The following is a 27170-nucleotide window of genomic DNA, read 5'->3' as shown; positions in this document are numbered from 1 at the left end:
CGTGGAAGAGATTGGTCGACGTCTGTTCAGCTTCTAGATTGAGCATGGCCTGGAGAGCAGTGGTTGGAGGAGCGAGACTGGGGCCTGTTGAAGGCGGGGAGATAAGCCTTGTAGTAGCCGCCATAGCTAAAAGCTTTCTCTCTAGTGCTGGTACGCGTGGCGGGGGAGCTCGGATACCACCCAACGCCTGCTGATAGAAATGGGTGTGCTGTACTCGTAACGATGCCGCCAGAGGATTGTCAAAGGGTGTCATTGGTACGAGTCGAAGCAGACTATGTCCGCAATCTAACCGAAGATACAGAATGCAGCCATGCGAGAATGCCACGATATCCAGAAGCGAAAGGATGGACACTTGGTTGGGTAGACATTGCTTGCCGATTGCCGTGTAGGATCTCGAGTTGAGCGAGGTACTCGATGTACTCTGTAGACTGACTTTCCAATGCAGAGGGATTCCGGATGACATGGAAGTATCTTGACAAAGTGCTCCATCTGGAGTATCGAGTAATCAGATGGAGTGATGACCTACCTCATGACTCTGATTTTCCTACTGTAGGAATGATACGAGAACTCGATCGATAGAGGCTTAGGTAGACGTCGACTGTCGTGAGCGGGTCAATTCGCATCAATTCGGCAGGAGCCCAAAAGTCTCTCGCGGGACCTTCTGTTCTTTGCTGTACGAATACGAGGTACGCAGTCACTAAAATAAAGAAGATATATACGGAGTACAATCTTCAACGCCATCCATCTTCAACCAAACACCCAAAGCACCATCTCACTGGGCACTTTGGACCATTGCGTCTTTTTGGCAGTACTAAACTGAACACACCGTGTTTCTGTGCCACCGTGTCCCATCATCATTAGCCAGGAAAACAGCACACGGCTGATGCATGACACGTTCTCCTGCATCTCATGCCCTTTCAACACACAAATGACCATGGTCCTGTGCTTAGCCGATGGTCTGGTGAGTTTTGCGCCATTGAGCCCAGTCGACCCATGGATTTGATTGTTTCATCTTACCACAACATTTCCGTCCATCCTCTTCTGCTGTCCAATATGATGGCTGCCATTGAGACAAATGGTGCAGAGTAAGGCAACCATTCGCCTTGCCTGCCATGGTGATTTTGGCCAATGAAATTCTGCCATCACACAGTCACCGGTTGTCCGCGTGCTGAGCCTTTACGCCATCATCTCTGGCCCTTCGTCGCATGTCTGCCTGACTATATCGAGGGAGAGATTTCAGAAGATGAAGGAAAAGTAAAGAAAATCCCACATCCCCATTCCCAATCCCAAATCCCATCCAAAGCACGCACGTAATTGACTGTTCGTGCACTTCCCAATTCTTACTTGGAGAAAGAACCACACAACATCATACAATTTCCAAAGACCTTCCATAACATATACACATCAACACAGCCTTCCAACCCATCAACACCGAGTCATGTGTAATCTGTTTGTCCCTCTATGTCCTTTCGTCCTGCACTCGATAGCGACAGGACAAGCCCAAACGCAGCCCAATGACTGCCCGGACGCAAAGATTCTCTTCTCATACCTCTCCAGAAACCCATACAAGAACTCTTCGGATCCGGATCAGCCACAGTCGAAACCCTTGGCCCTCAAGACGGCGAAATTATACAAGCGCACCAGCTGGCACACGTGTCCATGCTTCTTCCAGACCGTCTCTGTTCTACACCCGCTGCCGGGCCCAAGCAAGCCCGTGTTTGGGTTTGCATACAAATATTGTGCGCGCTGTTCGGCTGCCGCCAGGGTCCTCCGGCCCATGAGACTAGGTGGGATCGGCGACAGAAATTACAAGGGGGATCAGTATTTCAATCGATGTATTTTCGCTGGAGTCCAGGGGGTGTTTGCAGATTCAACCAATAGTCCTGATGTATATTCGAATTTGACGCGAAGTGCGCCACCACCGCCGCCTCAGCAGCAGCAGGCGCACTCACAAGTGAAAATGTTTGCTGACGAGGGAGGACAAAGTCAGCGCTCGTACTATCATGACCTGGATGAGGCCGGAATCGATCCCGACTTCGAAGACGACACAACTGATACTACCACACTTCATCGCGAGACTAGCCGGAGACGATACGGAGAGCGTACAGAGACGCCATCCACGTCCGAATCGCGAAGACGAACATTCCAGTCGGGATTGGATGCATATCTGAACGAGACTTATGGCTCTCGAGGAGAGAAAAACACTCATTGGAGATGATGAGTTGTAGAAGGAGGTGGTCGACTACCTAGATTTCTTTTTGGGTAGTATAATCAACCTCGACGCATATCAGAATGGAACTGAAACGAGATGAGACAGAAAATCCGTGATAGAGATTGTGACCTAATCATACCCAGTGATACAGATTGGTGATTTTCTCTCTTCTCCATATTTCATAGTCGGTCATGTAGTTACGTGAGTTGAGCGTGCTAAAAGGCAAATAATGTGATCGCTTCATCCCTACGGAGACTTTCTTTTTCCCTCATAAACTTCTGAATACTTCTCAGGACCCGTGTAAAAATATGCCATGTCATGCGGATGTGCTTCCGTTGCTATCTGTGGTTTTTTCCAAGGATGTCCTTACATAAGTAGACGGATTTCTATCATCGTCGTTATGTATGCAAGAAATAAGTAGACAGGAGTGTGCCACAGCATCGCTGGCCGCTCTCTCTCTCTCTCTCTCTCGACTTCCTTGATGTGTTCACATCTTTCACACGTATTGACACAGTCACATACACGCCATCAGCATTTCACAAACTAGCTTTCCCTTGAGACTCGTAGGGCAAAAGTATGACCATCAACCCGGCGGCGATAAAGAGAGCGCCACTCGTGTACACGGGCGCGGTGGTCTTGAGGTTGGCAAACATGGCGATGATGGGGGCCATGATGCCAAAAACTCGGTTCGCCGTGGCGCAGAGGGCGTTCCCGGACCCGCGATCTTTCGTTGGGAAGACCTCGGGGGTGTAGGCGTAAAGGACGGCGTACATGACGTTGCTGCAAAAGTTGAAGGCGCAGTTCCAACCGAGCAGGGCGTCGGAAGTGGTGGCGGTCGTGCTGCAGTACAGGAACACGCCCGTCGCGACCGTGGCGAGGGCCAGGGTGCCTCTACGTCCGAACCCGCGGATCTCGACCATGACCCCTCCCAGGAGCGCACCCGGGACGCCCAGCACCGCGATGATGACCTGGTTGCGGTAGGTGATGTAGGTCGAACTGTCGCCGAACTCGGCCCCCTTGATGGCCTGCAGGTAAGGCAGAAACGCATTGTACAGAGGGTAACCCAACCCGATGAAGCCCCAGATGGCCATGATCATGCCGGTCGAGAAAGCAAGCTTCTTGGTCGCGAACAGCGACCGCACGTGGGCCAGGTTGAACTTTTCGAGGTTACGCTTGATGGCCGCGGCGGCCGTGGTCTGTTGAGCCTGCCCGTCCCCCAAGACCTCGCACGCCTTGAGGTCGTCGACGGTCAAGGGGGAGGTTTTGCCGTTGCGTCGGGCGACTTCGTGCACGATGCGTACAGCTTCTTCGTCGTTGCCTTTGCCCATGTGGTATTTCTGGGTTAAAGGTTGGGAAGATATGTCAGATCGAACTCGGTCTTGTACATGTTGTGGTTTGCACTTTACGCTTCAGGTGGGCAAGGGCGTGGGATGGGCAGGAAAAAGAACTTACAGGAGACTCGTAAATCGTAAACAGGACAAACCGAATAAAAAACATTACCATGGCCAGACCGCCCATGGCTATCACGAAATAACGCCAGCCCATGTTCTTGGACCGCGTACACACTTCATCCTCCTGGCAGGTCAGGTTGCCCAAGATCGGCCACGCGACCAGTGTCGCCAGGAGCTGCGCCAGAGCCCAGTCTATCGACAAGACAGTGAGAAGGTATTGGTGGGATCCGGGGAGGAATTCGAGAAAGATGGCAGAGTCGACGGGCAGATTCCCACCCACGCCAAAGGACCACAGGGCGTCGAAGCACCCTATGGCCGCAAAGTTGGGCGAGCTGGCCGCGATGAGGCCAAACACGCTCGTGATGCCGAGGGTGAGGTTGAACCCCCAGCGACGGCCGAAGATGTCGCATCCAAACCCCCAGAACATGGCGCCGGCCAAGAGACCAATGTTCTGCGCCAGGGTCAACAGAGGCGGTCTACTTGGACCAAACTCGTTCGTGATCGGGGTGAAGATGAGAGACGTGACGATGGGCCATAGATTGTCGCTGGCCCAGCCAAAGCCAACGACGATGAACAACTGCCATCTACAAAGGTGTGTTAGTTGTATGTCTGGCAACGTTGATACAAGTAACGAGGAATGGTCATGCTAAGAAGGAGGAGAAACCAACACTGCTACACTACCGGCTGGCACAAGGCTGAGAAGATCGGGCGGCGTCGACAACGCGGACCGAAAACACTTACTGATACCATCCCATTCCAATGTCTTGTATCGCTCGATTGAGTACTCTGGCTTTCGCCTCGTACACTGGATCGATGGTACCTTTGGGAATGGCGCTCAAGTCGTCAATCCCCAAGGCGACTTCACTCCCCAGCCTATTGCGATAGTCATTTGTAGGCGAATCCTCGACCACAACTTTTGAGTCTTCGGCCATTTTTGGGAGTTTTCTGCTACGCAATAGAAAAACACAGACTCAAAACAAACACTGGACGAAGTGTGAAAAGCGACCGAAGTAAGAAGAAAGCATGATTTCACGATAAGCAGCTTTCAATGGGTCCGTACAGTATTAATACCTGCCCAAGGCTCCCTTGCACACAGATCCTCCCCTTCTGCGGCCCCGCCAATAGGCGAGATATGGCACCATCGCTCTGTGGTGTTGGCGTAGGTGGAGGCGGGAAGGGCCTGTGCCACTTTGACCTTCAAGCAACCTAAGTTTATCGTAACCTGGTCGATCCAAGGTGCGGCCTTGGTACCATCCGTCATAGTGCGGGTATTTAAGATGGTGAGGCTCGTGGGCTGATGAGGCTAATGATTTCAACTGGACCATGAACGAAAGGTTGCAGTAGATGGTCCCCCTTGGTCGCTTAGCTTTGCCTGCTTCGGTACAAGGAGGTTGCCTTGGCGGGCGATTCATTGGGTGATGATTGCCATTGAGATAAAAGTGATTGAGCTGCTTATGCTGATGCATATCTCTGGAAGTTCTGGTGGAAAAAGAAAAGTCGGTGGTTGTGTTGTTTTGTGACGTGTATGAAATCCACTTTGGTCCTCGGTACAAGGGTTTCTAGATGATGTGATAGACTGTCAAGGCGGCCTAAAGAGACAGACTGTCCAAGTCAAGAATGAGCTAGATAACGGCGATTCCCTAAGGATCCAACAGTCCGACGCCTAGACTCAGTAGGCTTGCATTGACCACTTTTGGTGCCACCCATTCCACAATGCCATGGAATATAAATAGACAAACTGTAATGATATACCGAGTATAGATATGGAGGAGACAAGCACCATTTAGTTTTTCATCCGGATTCCAATTCAATTTCGATGGCAGTACTTCACTTCTTCTCAATTTCCAGTATGACAGAACAAAACAAATTTTCTTTCCAGATTGAAAGAACGCGAACATGATCAACTCGTCGTAAAACATCTCCCGAACACCCCAGTCGACGCATGAATCAGAGGCAAGTGTATCACTTCCCAATCCCTGAACACAGGACACTCACCAATTGTCCTGCCACAACCTCAACACACCGTAATACCCGATTAGTGTCGGAATGCCGTGTTTGTAGAACGAAGTCCGCCAGTCTTCTTTGCCATGAAACCCCGAAATGAGAAAGTCCGAGATTCCATTGATACCGACAATTGCCAACAAGATTGTCGCAGACTTCCAGTATTCGTAGCTCAAAAACACCAACAACGCAAGGCCCAAACACAACTCCCTCACAGCAAATAGATAGAAGAAGACGTGCATTGGCTGGTCTGCGGGTTCTGGGAAACAGGCTGCGGCGGCGATCTTGTGCGGGCATACCAGGCAACCGATGAAGACGCCGATAAGCATCAAAGCTATGGCGTAAGCGATCAGGTGATGAAGCGGTGGGAGAGTGTTTGTGGAAGGGATGACAGTGTCCATTGTGACTTTCAAAACCTGATGTTGATATTCAATTGGTAGAGATGATGGTTTGAATGGAGCGACGCCCGACTCTTGTTTCTCCTCTGGAAGAGTGAAGCCAAGTTGGATGGTGCGAGTACACTGTATGATGGTAATTCCCAAGAGAGAGCAAGCGGTGTAGCATGACCGCATGCTGAGGCAGAGGGGTTTATATAAGGCCTGCCACCGGACTGCACGACTGCGAATACGAGGTCATGCAGCAAGGCAAGGCGTCCATGGGTTCAGGACCAATGAATTGACCAGCCTCAATATATGGTACGGACTGTCACTCACTGATGTTCTGCCTCTGGAAAACACACCTCTCTGCATCTGTGACATCCTCTTTCTAGGTACTCCTTTGGTCTAAATGCTATGGTGGATGGTTGCGACGAGGCTGTGGATTTTGCAAGGCTGTGAGGTGATGTAATTGTGAACACGACTTCGACTTCTTTCGTTCCAATGCGCGACTGCGGACATCTGTGTCTGTCTTCCATTGGTACATTCTTAGCCAACAAGTATCAGCTGCAATCCAACGATGCAAGCTTGCATAAGGTAGTCCCTCGCCGGTGACATGCCAGAATATCATAGTGTATACTTGACTCGCGGTAAGTTTTAAAGATATTCTAATGATTTGACAGACTCCCGCGCCCTCCTCCAAACGTTTCCTCCCTCCATCCACAGCCTCTGCTTCCAAGTCGATTAGCCATCCGTCGGCGCGGAAGAATATCTTTCAAAGCTCACGCTCGACCACCCAACCCACATCCTCCACACCCTCCCGTGGTGCGATCCCGCGGTTCCAAACGGCCCCTGCGCGCAAAGATGAGATAGACACCAGTTTCGAGGATGAGACAGAATCACCGATTGTCTCCAGGAGGTTTGGCCATACTCAAAGAAAAGACGTGGTCGATGAGGATGAGGATACTCTCCCAATTCAGTCACCACTACTCTATCGAAAGAAGATAGTTACACCTCCTGCGAAGAAGCGGAAGACGAGTCACCCCGCTCAACGGCCGATTGAGCCAATCACGATTTCGTCCTCTCCTGGATCTGAAATTGATGACCAGGGCTTGAGAGGGCAATCTTCTCAGGCTTCGCACTCGGACGATGAAGACTTCGAGGATATCATGATCGAAACGCCCCATGTGGAAACGTTGAAAACGACGCGCTTCCGGCCTTCTGTCCCAAAATGTATTGAGCCACCAACTCTGGCCAAGAATGCATTCAAGGTAGAATCTGACGGAGGTCACTCAGCACACCTAGCTAGCGGCTCTCTTCTCCCGGATGTGTTTTCTCCTTCCAAGAGAAAAGGAAAACGAGAGTACATTCCTGGTGGGATGGCAGAACTAGTGAGACGGTGGGTGCTTGGGATTGCTGCTCAGGACTCGGTCTCGATCTCGGCGGCAGTCCCAGAGATGACCATCACAGTATCCCAAGCAAGAGTCGATGGCAGTGGGCGATTTTCACTTGTCACGGACACGACCGGGAACCGATGGCTTTTTCCGGAACAACAACAGAAACCTGGCCTGGAACACAGGCTGGACGTTACAAACATTAGCCCTGGTGCCCGAGTCCGCTTGAAAGGTCGGGCGACAAAATGGCCCCTTCGATCTGATTTTGAGGAACTGCAAGACACAACCGTCGGCGCTTACTGGGAGCTCATTGAACCCGGATAACGTGCCACGACTCTCGTTCCGTTTGTCCGCCCAAACATGGGCTGATTGTATCTAAAATCCCCTGTCCTATTATGACAATGTTCGACTAGATGTCTAGGTAGAATCTATCTGACGATCTTGATATACCAAAGAGTTGTTTTCAGACAAGATATTCGACTCGGTAGAGTGTTGACGTCAACACTTTGGACTAAAAGCACATGCTAGTGATTAGATTCTTTTAAGCACTCGTACTGTACTCGTGCACCTCATGATGTCCAGGTACCTGATGAAAAGCATCATACCTCTACTATGTTAATTTTTGGTTCCAAAGCATGTCTACTTAATTTCATGAGGTTACTTTGAGTCAAGGAACAATCACGCATGGTGGGCCCGTCTTTCAGGCATTCCACTAAACCTGAATAAAATCTCCCCGAGTCAATTCATTGCTCAAAACACCAGATGAGACGGTAAAAAGATATGGCACACATCCGGGGAGCGTGGAATCTAGAATTCAAAGTACAAGGAGGCCAGGCTTTGGGCCCTGGTGGAGGAGCATCGCCTCGCAGATGGCTGGACTGAACGAGCCTGATATCAGGGATCGCCACCGCACATCACTCAAACACATATCGCGGAATCTGAAGGCGATATCCCTTTCGTTGGCCATCCTCAAATCAAAGTATCTGTGGTCCAAGTTATGCAACCTACCCGTCTCAGAAACTTATGTCTACCCAGCTGGCCTGGGTGCGATATTTCTGTCGGGTTTGTGGTGGACTATTTCCAGTCGTTCCTCCTCGACGTCAATCAAAAACACGGACGATGCCCTTGGTGCCGGACGGTCTTGTGAAAAGGCCAGTCGTCTTGCGGCCAGGATATTCGAAAGCAGTACAACCCACACTCGACTGTTTCCAACAAAACACTCGTTTTCTTATTCTTATTTACTCGTCGGTATACCTGTCGGGTGTGGAGGTCGACCACTATCCGCCGGTGGCGTACTTTCTTTAGGTCCTCCTCGGTCCAACAATGGTGATGGAGTCCCGTGGTTCTCAATTCATGCAGACGATTACCTACAACGAGGACCGTATGTTGGCGGTCTCCGTGGGAAACTCGACGAATTCTTAGCAAGTCAAGACGTTCAACCGGAACGATATCCTTTTGCGTATCTCGTCACGGCGCCCAGATTCTTGGGGTTCTCATTCAACCCAGTGTCCTTTTGGTACCTGTACGACGCCCACGGCCGACTGGGAGGAATGATCCTGGAAGTCAACAACACGTTCGACGAGAGGAGGATGTATTACCTGCCACGCAACAGCGACGGCGACGAAGGTACTACGTCGTCAAACCCCAAGTTCACAAATCATTGGGTAAAGGATTTTCATGTTTCTCCTTTCAATGACCGAGATGGCTCGTATATCTTGACATGTACCGATCCTTTCGACACTACAACTACTACACCTGCTGGTACAGGGAACACCGGTGTCGTCGAAATCGATAATACTATAGTCCTCAATTCCGGGGAGGGTAAACCCAAGATTGTGGCCCGAGTCTTTTCAACCTCCCCGGGGCTCGATCCGATACAAACGTCCCGTTTGCAAAATCTTGGTTTTGTCGCAAGATGGTGGTGGGTTGGGTTCATGACGAACCCACGCATCCTGCGAGAAGCATGGACATTGTGGGCGAAGAAGAAGTTACAAGTCTTTTATAGACCCGAGGTTTTGCAAACTGGCATCGGCCGCAACGAGACGGCCGAAGAAACGATCCTCGAACCCTTCTTTCGTCGTCTACTGGAACGGGTGGCATTGAAGTCGGGTCAGACGATCACGTATATCCCCGCCGCTGGGAAAGGGCGAGGGAAACCGGTCCACCTCCTCACCGAGCGCGACATTTCTAGAAACGCTCGTGTGTCAGAGTCAAAAGACATCGAGGTCAAAGTTGTAACTCCAGCATTCTATACCGAAATGGTTCGTGGATCGGATCTTACTCTTGAACAATTATTCGAGAGATTTTGTTTCAATCCTCAACAAGGACAGGCCATGGTTTACGCATCAGACATCAACAGTTTTCGTCAAATACTCGCAGACATGGACAAACGGCACCGTCCCTCTTCTTCTTCTTCTTCTTCTTCTCCTTCTCCTGCCCTATCAGTGCCTGAGAATTGGCTCGCTCGTGTAAACAGACACCTCCGGACGGGATGCAGCTTTTTCTTTGTGGTTGGGGAAGTTTTACAAAATCTCATCACGTTCTCTTCTCGGTCGTTGTCTGCAGCACTACCACCAGGCGAAGAACGTGCCTCATCACAAGGTCTTGATGTGTTCATTCGGGCCACCAGTTCCGCCTCTGATATTTCGGTTTACAATCGCACTTGTCTCAAAGTCCTACTTGCGGACCGTTTCGCACTGGGGTACGTCCGTCTACTCGAGTCGTACATTGTCGTTGCATGGGCTGGAGCAGTGATCGCGACGGCGTGGCAGATCAATGATGGTTTGTTTTTACACCCTACGCCAAATCTGACGAACGTTTGGGGGTTGACTTCCTTGGGCTCGAAAGCTGGTGTGGTGTACGGTTTGAGTGTCCTGAGAGGATGAACCTACTGTACAGGAGTAGGCAGCACGGTCTCCCAAGGTTTGGAATGATAGACTTCATTCTGGGCTACTTTGAGATTGTACTCCCTCATTCAAGGAAGGGTAATTTCGATCATTCATGTTCAGGTCATACTCCCTAAATCGAAGAAAGGGCCCACTGAACCATACAAGATAGATAAAATGGGGCAATACCAAAGCATACATGATAGGGTCGTATCCCGACCATAATGTGCCCTTGTGGCACAATTTTACAATTTGACATCCGACGAGACCTTTTGTTTGTCTTCACTTGCAATTACACTGCTTCGGTTGCACATCATAGTCCTCGACTCGGCTTTACTTACTCGCCATGGCGCAAGCTCCTAGATCCAACTTTTTCACCTCGGCGGATGGTGAAATGTCGAAAGAGAAAATGTCCATTGGTAGACCGATGGTGGTACAAGCGTTTGGAATCTGTTAAAACAGAAGTTAGCTAAATCTGCCCTTGCAATGCAAATTCTCTTCTTCTTCTTCTTCTTCTTCTTCTTCTTCTTCTTCTTTCGACAGTCGACATCTCGTTCAACGGGAGTATGTAACTTACGTCCACAATCCCGGCGACGTGACCTTCGATGGGGATACAACTCAACATCAAATAGACCTGGTAGTCACTGTACCCGAACCTTCGGAGGTACTCGATGACCCGCAGACAGGATTGACGGTAGGCCACGGTGGCGTCCATGTAGTGTTGTTTGCCGTTTTCGTCGACGCTGAACCCTTCAAAGTAGATCATCCTACCTGGGCTGAATTGAGGCTGCACGGGCCCGGGGATGTAAATTGGGGACTTGCCTCCGACCATGCCGAGTTTCTTCTGGCCGTCCTTGATGACTTGGAACTTGATGGTGATTTCGCCGGCGATTTCGATGGCGCCACAAAAGGAGATTTCTCCGTCTCCCTCTGAAACAATCCCAACACGTCAGCATGTAGACACATCAACACATAAACGCATGAACACATGATCCAGGGGGATATCAAGACATCCGGTGGCGTTGTGTAAAATGCGCCCAAAAGAAAAGACCAACAACAAAGAGTAAAACGTACGAGAAAAATGCAAGTCTCCAACGGAAAATTTCGCCCCCTTGACATGAACGGGCAAATAGACTTTACTGCCACGAGAGAGGTTCTTGATGTCGCAGTTCCCGCCGTGCTCAGGACGACCGGGGATCGTCCTGGCTCCTTCCTTGCCGACACGCTCTTTGGTGGCTTCGTCCGCGGATCCGGCGTGGACGTTGGTTGGTTGGGGTGGCTGAGCGACGATTCGCGACAGGGACGTCGTCGAGATGAGTTCAGCTTCGCGCTTGTTCCATTCGGCGAGGATCTCAGGGGACGGCGCACAACCCAGAATGCCCGGGTGGATGAGGCCGGCGAAACGGACGCCAGGGATGTGGCGGGACGAGCAGAATATACCTTCGAAATCCCAAATGGCTTTGGCACTGTTTAGAGAGAGGGGGTCAGCGTGCGTGCATGGGTCAAGGGCAGACTGGACGGAGCCACGTTGCATGGTGGACTTACGCCTCTGGGTAGATCTCGTCCAAGAACCCGCCTCCGTTGTCCTTGTGGAAGACTCCAGTAAATCCCCAGGGGTGGTCCTGGAAGGGCTGCACGTCTTGGATTTCGACAAGAAGAACGTCTCCCGGCTCGGCGGTTTCAATCTCGAACGGGCCAGAGAGGTAGTGGATCTGAGTCAGGTCGACATTCTTGACATCGTCGGCACTGTCGTTGTCTTTGATCTGTCCGCCTGTCCAGTCCAGACATTCAATCTTGACCGTCTCTCCGTTCTTGATCGTACCACAAAAGGGAACTGGAAAGGCATGTTATCAGCGGAGACCTTGCACCGAAGGTCTGCGTGCGCCATACCATCAGGATGCCATCTGTTCTGGATGTTTTTGTCAGCAAAGATCACACAACCATTCTTGTTACTCTTCTTTTGCTCACATGCAAATACGGTTGGTCCTTGGCTGGCTTGTCGAGATCGACTTTCAGGGCGGTTCTGATCTTCCCAGGCATGACTGATCCAGCTCACAGGTCAGCTTTGTGCAAACGACAGCAAGCTATCAGCCGCAATTTAAGGATCAGTGAAGTTCTGGTGTAGCTGTACAGGTAGGAAGGCGACCTCGTACTTCACAGCTCTTCGGTGTGCACATCAGATCGAATAAATTGTTTACTTTGTCTGCGGGGCTTTTGGACGATCGTGTTTTACCCCTCATGGGTAGCGATAGGCACTTGTCCGGGAATCCTTGTCACTGATTTGACGTCTCTCTCGGCCCCGGGCCTTTGATAAGAACTCCTCGTCCCAGGGCCAATGATGGTGCACATCGCCGTTGAGCTTTAGGCCAGGAATGGCAACTATGCAAAGCTGGACGAACGGATTTGTGACCCCCCGCCGTCGCTGGGCGAAAACTGGACTCCAGTGTTACGTAGTCGATACGTCTAATGGTTGCTGTACGAGTACGTCGGTGGCCCAAAGGATATGATAGCTCTGGGCGTGGGCGGGCTTCTCCTCGGTGGACATCACAAAGGGCTTGGTAAGCAGTGGAACCATTCGTCTGAGACTCGAAAACCAGCTAGACCACGAGTCTGACACGATACAAAACGTCGAGGGGATACTCCTCTCCAAGATCGGAGTGTTGAGAAGGCCTTGTTGAGGGTCTCGACTTGTTCTGACTCGCTTCTGTGGACGGATGAACAGAGCTATAAAATCAATTGGCGGGTTCTGAGGCAGGCGTTGATATCGGCGTCGGTTCTTTGGTGCTCGCTGCGGACTCCTTCTTTACTGGATTTGTATCGATTTCAAGCGTGACTGGACCGTCATTGACGAGACTGACTTGCATCATGGCTTGGAAAACACCATCCTTGACTCTTTCGGCTCGGTACTGGTCTCGAACTCGGGAGACAAAATAGTCGTACAGTTCCTTCGCCATCTCTCCCTTGGCCGCACCATGGAAGTCCGGTTTGTTGCCTTTCTTGGTCGAAGCGAACAGGGTGAACTGAGACACACAGAGGATCTCCCCTTCGATGTCCTGAACACTGTTCTTCCAGCTGGCGCCGCTTTCATCCGGCCACAGCTTCATTTTGAGGACTTTGGCAGCCATCGACTCTACATCTTTCTTGGAGTCATGGGGCCCAATGGCAGCCAGGACCAGGACGCCCTTGCCGATGGCTGAGACAACCTGATCATTGACGGTGACGGAGCTTGAAAGTACACGTTGCAGTACTGCCTTCATGGTGACCTAGAGATTGAATGCCTTGAATCCAGGAGCTCAGCATTAAGCCAGTATAGACCTTCCACCGTGTATACCAAGGCAACTTTTCCACTGCACCTGAGATGTGATCATGGGAGAATAATATGAGTAGCTGGTGCACAGAGTAATCCTTTTTTTCGTCTCGAGACTGTTCACGATTGAACCGACGCTCACGGGTCACGTGAACCTTGGCGGGCGCCGTTGTAGGCTCGAGGTCCCTATTTTTCTAGGCCGGGCTTAACTAAACTACAAGTGTTTTAGGGGCTGCCCATACGACTTAGCTACGGCTGCCTTGAAGTAAAAGTATGATTGTTCTCGAGGCTCGGCCCTACATACAACGGACTATTAAACGAATGATGGTGACGGCAGCATTTTTCAGCTTGATGGGCTGAAGAATCGAACAAGGCTTCCTCCTGACTAGAACTCTGCCAGTCTCGGTCCATGATACTTGGTTCTCGCATGGATGAACCAATTGATAGCTGCAAACAGCGCCATGGCTGCAATCACCGCTGAGGTGTAGTCTGAGAGAGTCATATTCAGCCAGTGGTCCACTAGGAGAAGGGGGACTTGCGGACTTACTCATGGTCGAACCGATCACGGGCAACACGACGGGGAAGTTGTAGAAGATGAGTACAACCACGGCAAATGCCACTGTCGCAAAGTTGGCAATCCACCCAAAAGCCCCAGGTAGCTTGAACGGTCGGTTCACCGGCAGGTAGCGAGCTTTCCGCTTCCGGTACATCAAGAGCGCCGCGGGAAAGGCGTAGGTGATCTGTTGCAAGAGAAGGCTCGTGCCGATGAAGGCATTGAACGCGGTGCTGGATCCGAGGTAGATGCAGCCGATGATGAGCACCACGAAGGCATTCGCCACCAGTGACCATACTGGAACACCAAGCCTAGGGTGGATTTGGCCGAAGAATTGAGAGCCGACCAGGGCGCTGTCTCTGGCGAACGACCATGTCAGGCGGGATGCCGTTTGTTGCACAGCAGCGAGAGCGACCAGAGCGGCAAGGAGGACCACGGCCATGAAGATGCTTGCTGCAGTTTTCGAGCCAGTAGCTTGGTGCCAGATCTCATATACCGGGACACTAACACTTGGTCAGCATACAGAGATATTGGGGTCCCCCCGATAACGACCAAATTCTTACCCGGTTACAGTCCCAATCACAGCGGTGAAATCTTGGATGCAGTATGTCATGCTCACGGCAAAGGCGAAGCTGGTGATGAACCCAATAGTGAGTGTGCTGACGATGGCTCTGGGAACAACTTTGGCCGGATTCTTGCACTCCTCGGCCAGATGGATGGCTCCGTCAATGCCAGCATACATGTAATTCGGTGAGACGAGACCCGTGAGGAAGCTGACGCCGTTGGGCCATCCACTCTCATTGACAAAATCTGTCCAGACCAGTTCGGATGACTGCTTGTGGGGAGCCCGGGCTAAGCACGTCACGATGATGGCGAAGAAGCCGGTCAAGGTCACGGCAACTGCCGCCATGACGATAGGTTAGACCGATTATCAGAGAAGGATGTTCGGGATTTTCCACTTACACGACACATCGTTGATCCACATACTTCGCTTCATGGTGAAGATGTTGTGCAGGCAGAGGACAAGGTTGACTGCCTGATATACGAGGAAATAATGCCATGTTGCAGGGACATAATCAGGGTGGGTGAACTATTGTCATCATGGTCAACAAGGCGCATCATTCAGAGCAAGGACTAGATGCGACAATCTGCTCAAGAGGAGACACTTGTCCCAAGAGGAAGGGACTTACTATGACCATGCCGATTACCACTTGCGCTACTATGATTGCGATTCCAGCAGAGGTGGCAATCCAAGAATATACATTGGTAATGCCACAAGCATAACTCTGGACGTCGTTAGCGACATTGCATCATCTTTGGAATGAACAGATTGGTACCAAGATGCGTGCTGGTTTGGCTGGGGTCAAGATCGAAGTCCAGTGATACCTTGTGCGCGCGGTCAGCAACGGAGCATCGATCAGGTCCAGGCGATACTTACTGGCCTCCCGCTGTCGGGTACACGGAAGCCAGTTCGGCAAGAGTCAGCCCACTACAGCCGACCATGACGAAGCACACAATGACGCCGTATATCAAGGTGACTGAACCGCCTTGAGCAATCGTCAAAGCTATAGTTGCAGCCAACCCGATCCAGCTGTTGCAAATGTTCCACCCGACGCAGATGATATCAAGAGGGCCAATGTCTCGTTCGGCGGCCTCCGCGAGGCCAAGCGTCGATAGATCGGTGGTGCCGAAAGTGCCTTGCCGAAGGGCTTCGACTGTGCAAGTCAGTAAGAAGACATCGCAGGTGAGGCAGTCGCCGAAAGACGACAAACGACGCGTCTTGAGTATCAAGGCTTGAGAGTCCAAACATACCTTGGGCAAGGCTGACCTCTGGCTCATGGCAATGAGAGCCATGTTCTTGTTTGGTATCGATATGGGAGCTCATGGTATAGGTCTGAACAGTGCAGAGTGAGATTCTGCAATTATCGTGATCGTTGGGTTGGACGAGGAAGATTTCTGGTCGTCATGTCTGAGGGGATATGAGCGGTACTGATACTGCATTTTAAACACAGGCCGGGGCAAGAGTCATCCCCAGAAGGGGTAATAACTTGGTCCGGGGATGATGAAGCTTTCGAGGATACGAACAGAGCGTGTAGACTGTTCGCCCAAAAGGGAAAGTTAAGTGAGCGGCTCCAGAACCCTAGCCTTGGTCGGATCAGGTGAGAGACGTGGGGAAGTCGAAAAGGGAAGTTCGTCGACAAGCCCCCTGGGGCGTCCATGCCAGCAGCCAATGAGATGCTCTGAGACGCTGGTGTTGGGTGGCATCGTCTTCCTCCTACCCTGCATATGCTCCTGGATGCTTCGAGGCCGTACTGCAATGTGCGCGAACATCATGAGACGTTTTCTCAGCTCCGAAAAATATAAAACGAAGTAACATTCGGTCTGGATTTCGTTTGTTGGTTCTCCCAACAAGTCACACACTGAATGAAAATGGCAGGCATTGCGAAATCGTCAGAAGGGTGGCACTGGACCCCGAGCGGTGGACTCGTTGCTGGCATTCCGTCAAAGGGAGTGATACAGCCATCACAAAATATCAAGCAATCGGATGCCGTCTTCGACGTGATAGTCATTGGCGCAGGCTACACTGGCCTGACTGCCACAAGAGACTTGACTACTTCAGGTACGTTGTTTGCGTCAAATGCCGAATATTCAACATGAAACTGATGACGGTCATGTTAGGCGTTAAGACACTACTTCTCGAAGGTCGAGACCGTATCGGTGGACGGACGTGGTCGTCCAATATCGATGGGTATCCCTATGAAATGGGGGGTACATGGGTGCATTGGTTCCAGCCGCATGTGTATCGAGAACTGTCAAGATATGGCATGATCAATGAGCTGGTCCATTCGACCGATTTCACCAAAAAGCACAACTACTTCAGCTTCGCAACACGCTCTGGTCGCAGGACTATGAGCCATGAGGAAGAGGTTTGTGACATCGAAGTGTTTGCGGACGGCAGCTAAATCAGCATAGGATGAGATGTTTTCTCGAGCGATGCAGAAGTTCGTCAACGTTGATGGCAATTTTGGCAAAACGGTCATGCCATTCCCTTTCGACGCATATTGGAATAAGAACGTACTGAAATATGCCAACTTGTCGGTCGCTGATCGCATTGCCCAGATCAGGCATGACCTGTCTGAGGACGAACGCCATGCCATCGAGTCTTTCGTTCTGCTGTGCAGTGGCGGCACAGCTCAGAATTCGGCGTTCCTGGATTTTCTTCGTTGGTGGGCAGCTGGAAACTATGACTATAGGACATTGTTGGACACTATCATTGTCTTCAAGTTGAAGTGTGGTCAATCGGAGTTTGCCCGTCGGTTCTTCAACGAAGCGCTTGCAACGAGTAATCTTGCATATTCATTTAACACCGTCATATCGCGAGTCGATTCGACAAACAATACCGTCCGCGTGACCACACGCGACGGTCGAGCATTTCAGGCCAAGCGCGTGATCTGCACAGCTCCGTTGAACGTGCTGAGCAAGATCGCCTTCAATCCGCCGCTGCTTGCAGAGAAAACGGAGGCGTCCAAATTAAAGCATGTGAACCAGTGCGTCAAAGTCCACGCAGAGATCAAAGACCCCGAGATGCGGTCGTGGAGTGGCGTAACATACCCGGACAACAAGCTGGTAATTGGCCTCGCAGATGGAAAGACGCCCGCTGGCTATACTCATTGCGTCTTCTTCGGCTGTGATGCCAACCATATTCACGCCGAAGAAAACATCGATGAAACTTTGAAAGCTGTAAAAAAATTTGCACCCATGGATGTGAACCGATTGGTAAGTGTTCAGGTTCATGATTCGCCGAGCATTTACTCACACAATATCCAGGTCTTCCACAATTGGTCCAAGGATGAATTTGCAGAGGGCGCATGGTGAGTCTTCCTTTGTCAAATTGCAGGGTTCATCTTGCTAATCACTTACAGGGTGTGGTACCGACCAGGGATGGAAGTAAAGTATCTCGAAGCCCTGCGCAGGAGGCAAGGTGCTGTACTGTTCGCCAACTCAGACTGGGCTGCCGGCGGCTGGAGGAGTTTCATTGATGGAGCAATTCAATCAGGTACGGAAGCCGCTCTGACGGTTCGAGGCGAATTGCGGGGAGAGTCTCGTGCAAGCCACTTGTGAGCAGGGCCAGGGTCTGCAATTCTAGCAAATCGAGCGTATAGTTGGGTAGCATAGAGCTCCAATTCATTTCAATCCAGGGTGATCAAGGTTGAGTGGCTGTGACAACAAGCACAACACAGCCGCGTGAACGTAGAGATGCTGCCGACTCCGTTAGTAGAGAATCCGGTTCCGGAAGGATTTCTTCATCGTCGCACGAGTTTTGCCCAAGCCCCCGTTAAGAGCCTTCGGCTGACGCATTATGCGTCTGTTGTCCATCTCTCGGATGTATTGTCATTCTGAAGCCTGGATATACCACCACGAATACCACTCTTTGCTCATGCTTCTAGCGATTGAGGTCAGACCGACTCGCAAGCTTGAGTAATGCCCATGAGGCACAGAACGGGAGAACTCCGCCACAATAGCCCATGTCCATGCCGAGGCGCCAAGAAAATGGGGGGGGAATGCGGATCTTGTTGTTCAGTCCGGAGGATCTGCCGTGCAAGCAGTTCGGTGAGTTGTGACTGGCTTTGCTCTGTGTTGCATGTGGAAACAACACTAAATGGGAGTGAAGTGGTCTAGACCTTCTGTCGTGGCAGCATCGAGTAACAATGAGTGGATTTGGGGTATCGAAGCCCGGCGGATGCTATGTCGGCCTTGGCAATATAGGGCGCTAGCCACAGGATAAAATTTTGTGTACTAAATTCCAGATATGGGAAATTTAGCAGAGCAATGATACCAAATGGCTTGATGGATAGAAGCCTTGGGATTCTGATGGGTGTTGGATGGTAAGCTGCCGTTTAGGTATCTTTAAGGTCGCGCCGCAGCTCGATCTGTATCGCCGACTAGTGATGAAAGATCCAGTCCGAAGTTCGTCAGGGTCCGCAAGGGTCCTCTCAGACACCCATGAGAGTAGAAGGAAGGGGTGGTGGGGGACAGCGAATAAGAGGGTGGACTGGGAATGCCCGGAGACGAAAAGTTGGATTGATACGACGGTGTTGTACCCTCGAAAAGGTAGACTTCAGAGCTCCTAAATGGGACAGCCAGATCTAAACTGGCAATCAGACGGCTTATCGGTGCGATACGATCGTGAGACCACGCGATCAGGGGGGTTGTTTCTTGGTTGAAGTGGCGATCAGTTGGCCACAAATAGAGATGCAAAAAAACTCCCCCGCCAACCTAGGCCCCGTGCAGCAAGAGACAAGAAGGGAAAAATGGCGACAAGCGCCTGTGTATTGAAAGAATGAAAAAAGAGGCGAGGAAAGGCCGGCTAGCAAAAGACTATAGGCTGTTCATGAGAAAACCCAAGGTGTGTATGAAGTTGCCAAAGGGAAAAGAAGCCAAATGTCAGCTGTACGAGAGCGTGGAGAATGGGAAGCTAATTCTCAGCTACTTCGCATGATGCAAGGAGCTTCGCCTTTCGGTCTGACGTGCCGTCACCCGCCTTTTTTCACCTTAGCGAGGCACTGTGGGTTGTTTGTTGTTTTCTGTACACAGAGAACACTCTCGCTCTCAACCTGACTCGATCTTCTCTCACGGAATAACATGCACAGCGACCGTATCCACGCTCGACCAAACCATGCAGGGCACACCACAGAGTTGGATCTTGTTCCAGTCCCCGGTGGTCCCCAATACGCCGCTCAAAGCCCGCTGTATCCTGGAAACCATCCCACTTTATTAGTTGGCAGACGCTCGGTGGAGCGGGCTCTTTTGCCTTTCCGCGAATGTTACGAGTACCTGCGTAGATGGATTTGTTACTTTCCTCTCCTCCTCACAGCCAACCAGGATACCGAGGGCGGGACGCGTAGCACAGGGGTCAACGCCCAGTGAAGAGACATTGCGGAAATATATGTACCTACAGTATCTTACATATGCTCCTTGATCCCCCGAAAAGTAGCAACCCGACATACGGCAGGTCAAGCAGCAGTTTCATCGCATCAATCCAACCATAGCAGCAAGCAGCATCAAACAATCACCCGTACAAAGTGGAAATGCTACATCTCATAGTATTCGTAACACCTATCCATACTCCATACAACACCAAGGGTCTGACCGGGTCAATAAATTCAATTCCGAGGGAAGGGAAAATGGGATCTAGTTGGACCCTGAAATGTCGTTCCACACGTTCACCATGGCCCATGCCTTGCTGGATACTTGCACTTGTACCTCTAGCAGTAAGCCTGATCTTCAGCCGAAGTCTTGGTGCTGTCTACCGAGTGCAATCACATACTTCACAGTAGAATAATCCTCTAGGAGGCAGCTAGTTTGAGCTTAGGCTCAGCAGCGACGACAACACTATTACTCGAACGAGCTGTCTCGGAAATTGAGAGACTAGCCCACTCTGCGCAACTACAGGGCAATCGTTCTCGGACTCCCGTATACCAAAGCGTTGCAATGGTGTCGTGAGCTTCATGAAAATGGCATGACTGAGGGCAACCGTTAACCGGTCGATCTGGCGTGAAAAGACCATCTGGTGCCTCTTTTGGGTGAGTGTAAAATTGAGCGAAGGTGTTGCGGCCAAGAGACCTAACCACAAACTGACTAGCTTCCTCCTGGCCACGAGTGCGGAAGATTTGTGCATCCACCTCTGACGTCGATTGCCGCACAAGACTGCGATCCCGGTGAAGTCTTGGAATAGGACACAACTCTTCAGGAAACTGAGATCTCTCTGCTAATACTCGATCCTGCGCACCAGGCAGGTTGGAGCGGATCCAACCCACTCCCGTAGCTGCTTCTCTCGAGCTTCCACCATCTCTCTCTCCTCTACAATGTACTTCCATGGCTACGGGTATGGGGGTCGCGACACCAGGGATCCCACTTGAGGTGTCCAGTCGGTGCCGAACGATGGGTCATCCTCGCCAACAACTTTTTTGCTCTTCACGGAAAATGCTGTTGCATCCACCCTAACATATCCAAGACGGACAACCTTCTCAGGAGGGCCCGCCGGTGCCATTCCGACACAATACCTGCTATACGGTAAAGTCGATGGATCAGATCAAAGTTTACGATTCCGCCATCAAGACTCCGATGGCATTTGCCTATTCCGAATCTCTGGAAACTTGCTCTCCCGTAACCATGGCAAGAGTAGAATTATCTCGAATCAGCGTATACTCGCAACGTCGACTCCGTATATGGCATCGGCATCCGGTCCGATCGTGCTTTAGCCGCGAGGCTATGGCTTTTAACATCGGAATAGGAAAGCCGTGGTGGCATCCATCTAGATAAGCTTATGAAAGCAGCCCCAGGTTTTTGGTGAACAGTGTACGTAAGTCTCTTCTTTTCCTTTTCAATGATCTTGGAGAGATCCTATCAGTCAGTTGCAGTGCGTAGGGTAATGACGGCGGTACTAAAGACACAGCCTTGGTTACTGGGAGCAATTCCCGCCTCAGGCAAACTTGGCCTTGCAACGACTTCAACCAAGCATGACGGGCGGCCACGCCATCGATTCACGATAGTTTCTCCAACTCCTGTTCGGGCTGGCGATCGACATTGCCTGCGTCTACAAAATGATGCTAACTTGCTACTTGCCTACAAATAAAGTCTGTCTTGCGTGATACTCGTAACATTGTCCACTTTTCCTTCTGTGCTTAGTCCCTCGCTTCCCACTCATGCAGTCCACCACCTTGTCAGATCCGCCGGTCGAGTCGAAGAAAGTCGAGTAGGAGTATCCCCTCGCCATCCTATAAGTCTCATACTTCGGAATACTTTGAACACAACAATTGTAATTGCATCCATGGGGAATATCCTTGTTTTCCTTCTTAATGACTTCAGGCGGGTCATTACCCGAAATGTCTTCCCGGTCAGGACAAAAATCTCTTGGGCTGAAAAAAGGATTCTTCGAATCCTACAGGGTCCGAGCAATGCATAAGGTTTGGTCAGTCCGACACTAGCAGGGCATTGATGCGGTATGATGTATGAAAAAGTATAAGTCACCGACACGGAGCCCCAGCCGGATCGGGAAGCAGGTGTCGAGATAGATGTTGCTGGCCGAGTCCATGCTGATGAATAAAAAAAATTTCATTCAGAATGCCAGACTGTAGGGGTTCGGGCCCGTTAAGGTGTAAGATGACACCCCCGATGGTACTCGGACGATGCCGGTCAAGCACAAGCAATCGATGATCGGAAGATGACTGCATTTTGATACGAGCGCAGGGAATTCCTCGTATTATTCGTGAGCAGCGCTCTTGCAGGCTAAGCCAGATTGGAACAGCCGGGGCGATCGTATGCTGCTGCTTTTCGAACCCTCTTCTGGCGTCAACTTTACCTGGACGACCCAACTTCATCGACCTGCCTCTTCCATCCACCAGCTTAGACCTTCCCCCCTCCCTGCACACATACACCCCTTACGCCGATCTTGGACCCTGCCTCCGATTTCTCCCAGCTCATACGAGTACTCGTACTATACGCTTTCATTTCACGCTCTGCACTTCCCACTTCAGGACGTCCAAGACTGACCAAGAGTTAACTTTGAGATGGCCCAACAGAAACCCGACAACCAACCCCCCAGCAGCCAATCAGAAGAGGTCCGTGAGAATGACAATCCGCAACTACTGAATAGCGAAATGGCCAGAGTAAGCAAAAATCCTGTTTATTAATGCCGGCTTGGACTGTCCACTGACCGTTATCCTCGCACTGGGTTCTATAGGCATTTCAGGAACTCGCACAGTAAGATCAACGATGAGTCTCCGCATCGATTCAAGGGAATTAATCACGGTAATTAGTGGCGAGAGGACAGCATCCGCCCTGGAAGCCAAACTCGACGGCATTGAGAGTCGCATCGAGGAGCTGCTGGCAAGTATCGAAACAGGCTCCCGCCAGCCTGGTCAGGCCTCGGACTCAGCGGCCCAGAAATGATGGGGCCACACCGGGAGATTCCGAAACAAAACTGCTTGTTCTGGGCAAATCGGACCTCGCTTAGCATGCCTTTTTCCCTCACCTACCCATCCTTATTTGCTTATCCGGCATCGCGAAGACAGATTACGAGCGTACTCGTAACGCATCCCGTGCCAAGCATCCCGATTAGCCGGTACGATTGGAAACAGATTATTGAACAACGGTCTCCATTATGGAGGCGCAGGAAGATCGCTGTAACTGGCTACTGATCACGATTTCTGGAATAGGGAACCAAATTCGAAACGGCCCTCCACCTTGACCACCACACCGACCTCGGTGATGACTCCGTCGATGAGGTCTGCCGGTGTGACATCGAAAGCCGGATTCCAGACATCAATGCCGTCGGCAGCCGTACTGATGACTTCTGCATCCTCATCGACCAGTATCCTTCCATCTGGGTTAATCTTCGGTCCTTTGATCCTGGTCACTTCTTCGGGCGCTCTTTCTTCTATAGTGATGTCCTGACCAGACGCCGTACCGAGATCAATGGTAGTTCTTGGAGCAGCGACGAGGAACTTGACACCATGGTGACGGGCAAGTACTGCGAGGGAATGCGTTCCAATCTTATTCGCAGTGTCGCCATTGGCTGCAACTCGGTCAGCACCGACAACAATGGCAGCGAGACAATCTCCCTCTTTCGCCAACAAGGCGCAAGCCATTGAATCTGTAATCAGAGTTGCCGGTATGTGGTCGTGGACAAGTTCATACGCAGTCAATCGAGAACCCTGATTATATGGCCGGGTTTCCGTGCAATAAGCCCGACTCAGCATATCAGCTGCTCTTAAAGATCTTATCACGCCGAGAGCGGTACCATATCCAGCGGTTGCCAAAGACCTGAACATTATCAGTAATGGGGATCAACGTCGTCCTTCACGCTTCGTTTCTTACCCTGTGTTGCAGTGTGTTAAAACCTTTAGCTCTTGACCCTTGTCCTGCTTCCTTCTTCGCCCTACTGTTGTGTTTTGTTCTATCCACCTAGCACCGTGCTCGCCTATCGCCTTGTTGTCAGACACATCGTCAATCAGCATGCGCTCGGCAGCCGCGATGTAAGCTTGCGCTACAGAATCAGATGTGGCTTCTGGTTGTAAAGCAGCTGTTTTGGCAACAATCTTCAATTTCCCTACTGCATCTCCCAGGTTGACGGCTGTCGGTCTACTTGTCTTCAAGTACTCTAAGCGCTGGTTCAACCTCTCCTTGACAACTTCGGCGGCATCGGACAGTTTCTTCGCCACGACCATCGCCCCAATCTCAACAGCGAGGGCCAGCGCAGCCACAATAGCGATGGCTGGCGCACCCCGCACCTTCATTTGCTTGATGGCAGCATGGGCCTCCTCGCAGGTCGAGACTTGTTCGTAAGTCGTTCTATGCGGCAAGAGAAGTTGATCGAGGATGCGAAGGGAGGGAGGGGAGGATGTCGATGCGGGTTCGTATAGGATCGCTTGCAACACCATATTGCTGGTGAGGTAGGCACTTGGGACTGTTCAACAAGCACCGGACTGGACACCTTCTAATACTAGCACTATGCTGTGTGTATGTTTTCCACTTATATGTATGACCGTCGCCGCCACGACAACTTTTTTTTCCTTGCGTTCGCGATTCTCAATGCGGGGTACAGTACGACGAGTCAATCGAAAACCCTCGCGAACAAAACCTGATTCGTGATCTTGTACAGGGGATCATTTGAACATAGACGTGCAGCATGCCACGGATGTTTAAGATGCACTTACTCAACATCTAAATCTTCAATTGAGACAGCCAATACCTCGATCAAAAAGAATGCAGACTTTCTCTGGATCTCCCCTGGTAATATTTTCCTTGACTGTCGGCAATATGATAACTAGGTAGGTACCCAGCAGCCCACTCGGTCTGAAACGTCAGTTTCACACTTTGCTGAAGAAGCTCGACATTGCAATTGTACGTCCTCGTAACACATACTCGTAGCTGGGTGCCATCAAGTTTGCAGATTGTGGTCCATGATCGTCTATACTTGCAAAAGTCCCTTTCCATGGATCCTGACTACGTCAGCTGCGTCATGTATGACGATGCGATCTTCGATCTGAAGCACTGCAGAAAATGAGGCTGGATCGCGAGGAGATCGTCGGCACACAAGACACAAGAAAAGATGATGGAAATTCGTCATCGGGATCTACGAATGATGGTCGGTTCGATCAACGAAGGCTATGAAGCCCAGTCTTCGCGATCACGAGAAAGATGTGTCATGATCCTTGGATGGCAGACAACTGACTCCCTTGCGTCGGATCTGCAGATAAAGATCAACCATGAAGTTGTCTACAGATCGCGAGCATTATTGATGACAGGATCTTTGCCTTCTGAGCACGAACCCATATTCTTTGCAACCAAAACAAAGAAGTCGGTCAACACACTTCATGGTTTAATGGTAAGATCCCACGCCCCTTTAGGAGACCAAGCCTTGGAGTGCCTTGGAGGACATGTTGAAAGACTGATTGTGTGAGCCGGCTTGGGTGAAGAATGGAAGAGAATGGCAATTGGTCAAGTTCCTTCATACTCAGGTACCAGGTAGGTAGGTAGGTAGGCACCTGTGTTCCTGCTTCCATCTTGTACTTGTGCAGTTAGCGCTCATAACGAAACCACTGTCCTGATATGATGCTCCCAGATATGTTGGTATCGCCCGGGAGGTACCTTGGTCGGGATGAGTACTCGCCACGCATAGACGGTAAGTAGTAGTCCGTATCTTCTTGCGAAACTGCCACCGTAGCTATTTACGTAGAACAAAGTCCTCAAAGATCAAGCGGGAGCACCATATCGGCCTCGGCTACTTCCCGAACGACATTGTGATCAAATGGTGCCTTTTCAGAATCACGGCAAAATTCACACGCAGTCTCGTATCCCTTTGCTGCCGCTGTCAAAAACTCCCGCACCTCCTCGATGGTATTTAGTCTCCGGCAGTATTCGCTCAGTCCCGCCAGACATATTCATATTATACGACGGATATGCCCCCCCAGTGAACCAACTTACAACTTCCCAAGAAGGGTAGGCGTGAGGAAACAAATCCCCGTTGTCGACCGAGTACAGTAGGAGGAAGTTTTGTCTTGGCTTTCTGCCCGTGCGGTCATTTCCATTTCGTTGAGCCGCATTGTTTGATCCCCGACCTCGGGCTATCCGCATAACGAGGCAAAACTGCCAGCTTCAACGCGCCAACTCTCTCATGAACGGATGGCTTTCGAAGCATGTTCTCATTGATATCTCATAATCTTACCAATCTACCTCGTCCACCCCTCTTGTGTCCCCCTCAGGAAAGTAGATACAACAATTTGAAACGTGTTCTCCTCGTTACTGACTACTTAGCCTCTGGGTCTCCTGATATTCCTTCAAGCAGGCCACTCTACGCCACACTATTTACTCCCGGTCAACACATGTTACCAGCCGCCATGATTTTGTGCCGAGCTCGCATACCAATTTAGCCGGAGACGTTCAATGGACTATGTGTGAATTACATACGGTTCATCGTTTAGATGCCGAGTTCGCCGGCCTCCAATGGCGAACTTTTCCTGCCACAAACACTCTCTCCAGTCGATGGGTACCCCAGACGATACAAAATGTGGAGGGAAAGATAGGGAGGAGGTAACGCCGTCCGAACACCAGTGATTGCGACCTTGCCGGAAGCATACTTGGATCGTCCATACATCTCCAATTCACCCATATTTGTTGCAAAGTTGTTTACCGCCCTCAAATCAGGCTAATATCTATTCTCGACGACCATAACATTGCGACGCGGAGTGTGACCGACGGCAAATATCGCAAAGGTCTACCTTCGAGAACTACACGGACTTTCATAGCTCTCAAAGTCCATGTGACGTTGGGCAATTTATCCTGTTCCAAAGCGACCGGGTGTACACCGAAAAAGGAACGGCGGACCATGAGCTGGGGAATATATAAGATGCCCCCAGCTACGGCGAACCTGTAACAACTTCGAAATGATTCACGTCAGGTAAGGAAAAGGCTCCCGATCATCCATCCAGC

The 27170-nt window shown here is 50.8% G+C and overlaps 7 protein-coding genes across 9 annotated transcripts; 3 read left to right on the top strand and 4 right to left on the bottom strand.

The window, feature by feature from the left end:
- Positions 1–2340: 2340 nt before the first annotated feature.
- Positions 2341–4663, bottom strand: PV06_10367 (uncharacterized protein). The gene is made up of 3 exons (XM_016411913.1): positions 4405–4663; positions 3665–4247; positions 2341–3549 (listed from the first exon to the last, which is right to left on the bottom strand). The coding sequence occupies exons 1-3, from the start codon at positions 4593–4595 to the stop codon at positions 2749–2751; spliced, it is 1575 nt and encodes a 524-aa protein (XP_016257533.1). The 5' UTR covers positions 4596–4663; the 3' UTR covers positions 2341–2748.
- Positions 4664–6570: 1907 nt separating this feature from the next.
- Positions 6571–7883, top strand: PV06_10366 (uncharacterized protein). The gene is made up of 2 exons (XM_016411912.1): positions 6571–6672; positions 6722–7883. The coding sequence occupies exons 1-2, from the start codon at positions 6655–6657 to the stop codon at positions 7754–7756; spliced, it is 1053 nt and encodes a 350-aa protein (XP_016257532.1). The 5' UTR covers positions 6571–6654; the 3' UTR covers positions 7757–7883.
- Positions 7884–8000: 117 nt separating this feature from the next.
- PV06_10365 (uncharacterized protein) lies at positions 8001–10585 on the top strand. Its single transcript, XM_016411911.1, has one exon. The coding sequence runs from the start codon at positions 8302–8304 to the stop codon at positions 10315–10317; it is 2016 nt and encodes a 671-aa protein (XP_016257531.1). The 5' UTR covers positions 8001–8301; the 3' UTR covers positions 10318–10585.
- A 65-nt stretch (positions 10586–10650) lies between these two features.
- PV06_10364 (uncharacterized protein) lies at positions 10651–12357 on the bottom strand (the record flags this gene model as incomplete). Its single annotated transcript, XM_016411910.1, has 6 exons — positions 10651–10767; positions 10895–11247; positions 11392–11783; positions 11863–12151; positions 12208–12226; positions 12286–12357. 6 exons carry the CDS (start codon positions 12355–12357, stop codon positions 10651–10653), a joined length of 1242 nt encoding a protein of 413 aa, XP_016257530.1.
- A 692-nt stretch (positions 12358–13049) lies between these two features.
- Positions 13050–13574, bottom strand: PV06_10363 (D-tyrosyl-tRNA(Tyr) deacylase; the record flags this gene model as incomplete). Its single annotated transcript, XM_016411909.1, has 1 exon — positions 13050–13574. One exon carries the CDS (start codon positions 13572–13574, stop codon positions 13050–13052), a length of 525 nt encoding a protein of 174 aa, XP_016257529.1.
- Positions 13575–13888: 314 nt separating this feature from the next.
- On the bottom strand, positions 13889–19615 carry PV06_10361. 2 transcript variants are annotated; one of them, XM_016411906.1, is made up of 9 exons: positions 18494–19615; positions 15990–18437; positions 15616–15892; positions 15515–15563; positions 15368–15463; positions 15141–15267; positions 14741–15077; positions 14172–14680; positions 13889–14113 (listed from the first exon to the last, which is right to left on the bottom strand). In XM_016411906.1, exons 2-9 carry the CDS (start codon positions 16060–16062, stop codon positions 14010–14012), a joined length of 1572 nt encoding a protein of 523 aa, XP_016257526.1. In that variant the 5' UTR covers positions 16063–18437; positions 18494–19615; the 3' UTR covers positions 13889–14009. The 2 variants fall into 2 exon arrangements, with proteins under 2 accessions (XP_016257526.1, XP_016257525.1); XM_016411905.1 differs by having other exon boundaries at positions 15990–19615.
- Positions 16588–18375, top strand: PV06_10362. 2 transcript variants are annotated; one of them, XM_016411907.1, is made up of 5 exons: positions 16588–16797; positions 16857–17104; positions 17151–17954; positions 18006–18049; positions 18101–18375. In XM_016411907.1, the coding sequence occupies exons 1-5, from the start codon at positions 16602–16604 to the stop codon at positions 18297–18299; spliced, it is 1491 nt and encodes a 496-aa protein (XP_016257527.1). In that variant the 5' UTR covers positions 16588–16601; the 3' UTR covers positions 18300–18375. The 2 variants fall into 2 exon arrangements, with proteins under 2 accessions (XP_016257527.1, XP_016257528.1); XM_016411908.1 differs by having other exon boundaries at positions 18006–18375.
- Positions 19616–27170: the final 7555 nt, after the last annotated feature.

Source organism: Exophiala oligosperma (genome assembly GCF_000835515.1).
Source record: "Exophiala oligosperma strain CBS 72588 unplaced genomic scaffold supercont1.13, whole genome shotgun sequence".
NCBI classification, from domain to species: Eukaryota; Fungi; Ascomycota; class Eurotiomycetes; order Chaetothyriales; family Herpotrichiellaceae; genus Exophiala; species Exophiala oligosperma.
This window is presented reverse-complemented; position numbering and strand designations above follow the sequence as displayed.

Excerpts from the sequence above, each read along its gene's own strand:
- PV06_10365 (XM_016411911.1), top strand. The coding sequence starts at position 8,302 with ATGGCTGGACTGAACGAGCCTGATATCAGGGATCGCCACCGCACATCA.
- PV06_10367 (XM_016411913.1), bottom strand. The coding sequence starts at position 4,595 with ATGGCCGAAGACTCAAAAGTTGTGGTCGAGGATTCGCCTACAAATGAC. Across the intron at positions 4,248-4,404 it reads ATTGGAATGGGATGGTATCA|ATGGCAGTTGTTCATCGTCG; the intron begins GTAAGTGTTTTC and ends ACACCTTTGTAG. Across the intron at positions 3,550-3,664 it reads TTACGATTTACGAGTCTCCT|AAATACCACATGGGCAAAGG; the intron begins GTAAGTTCTTTT and ends CCTTTAACCCAG.
- PV06_10361 (XM_016411905.1), bottom strand. The coding sequence starts at position 16,062 with ATGAGCTCCCATATCGATACCAAACAAGAACATGGCTCTCATTGCCAT. Across the intron at positions 15,893-15,989 it reads AGAGGTCAGCCTTGCCCAAG|TCGAAGCCCTTCGGCAAGGC; the intron begins GTATGTTTGGAC and ends TGACTTGCACAG. Across the intron at positions 15,564-15,615 it reads TACCCGACAGCGGGAGGCCA|GTATCACTGGACTTCGATCT; the intron begins GTAAGTATCGCC and ends CGCGCGCACAAG.
- PV06_10362 (XM_016411907.1), top strand. The coding sequence starts at position 16,602 with ATGAAAATGGCAGGCATTGCGAAATCGTCAGAAGGGTGGCACTGGACC. Across the intron at positions 16,798-16,856 it reads AAGAGACTTGACTACTTCAG|GCGTTAAGACACTACTTCTC; the intron begins GTACGTTGTTTG and ends CGGTCATGTTAG. Across the intron at positions 18,050-18,100 it reads GAATTTGCAGAGGGCGCATG|GGTGTGGTACCGACCAGGGA; the intron begins GTGAGTCTTCCT and ends AATCACTTACAG.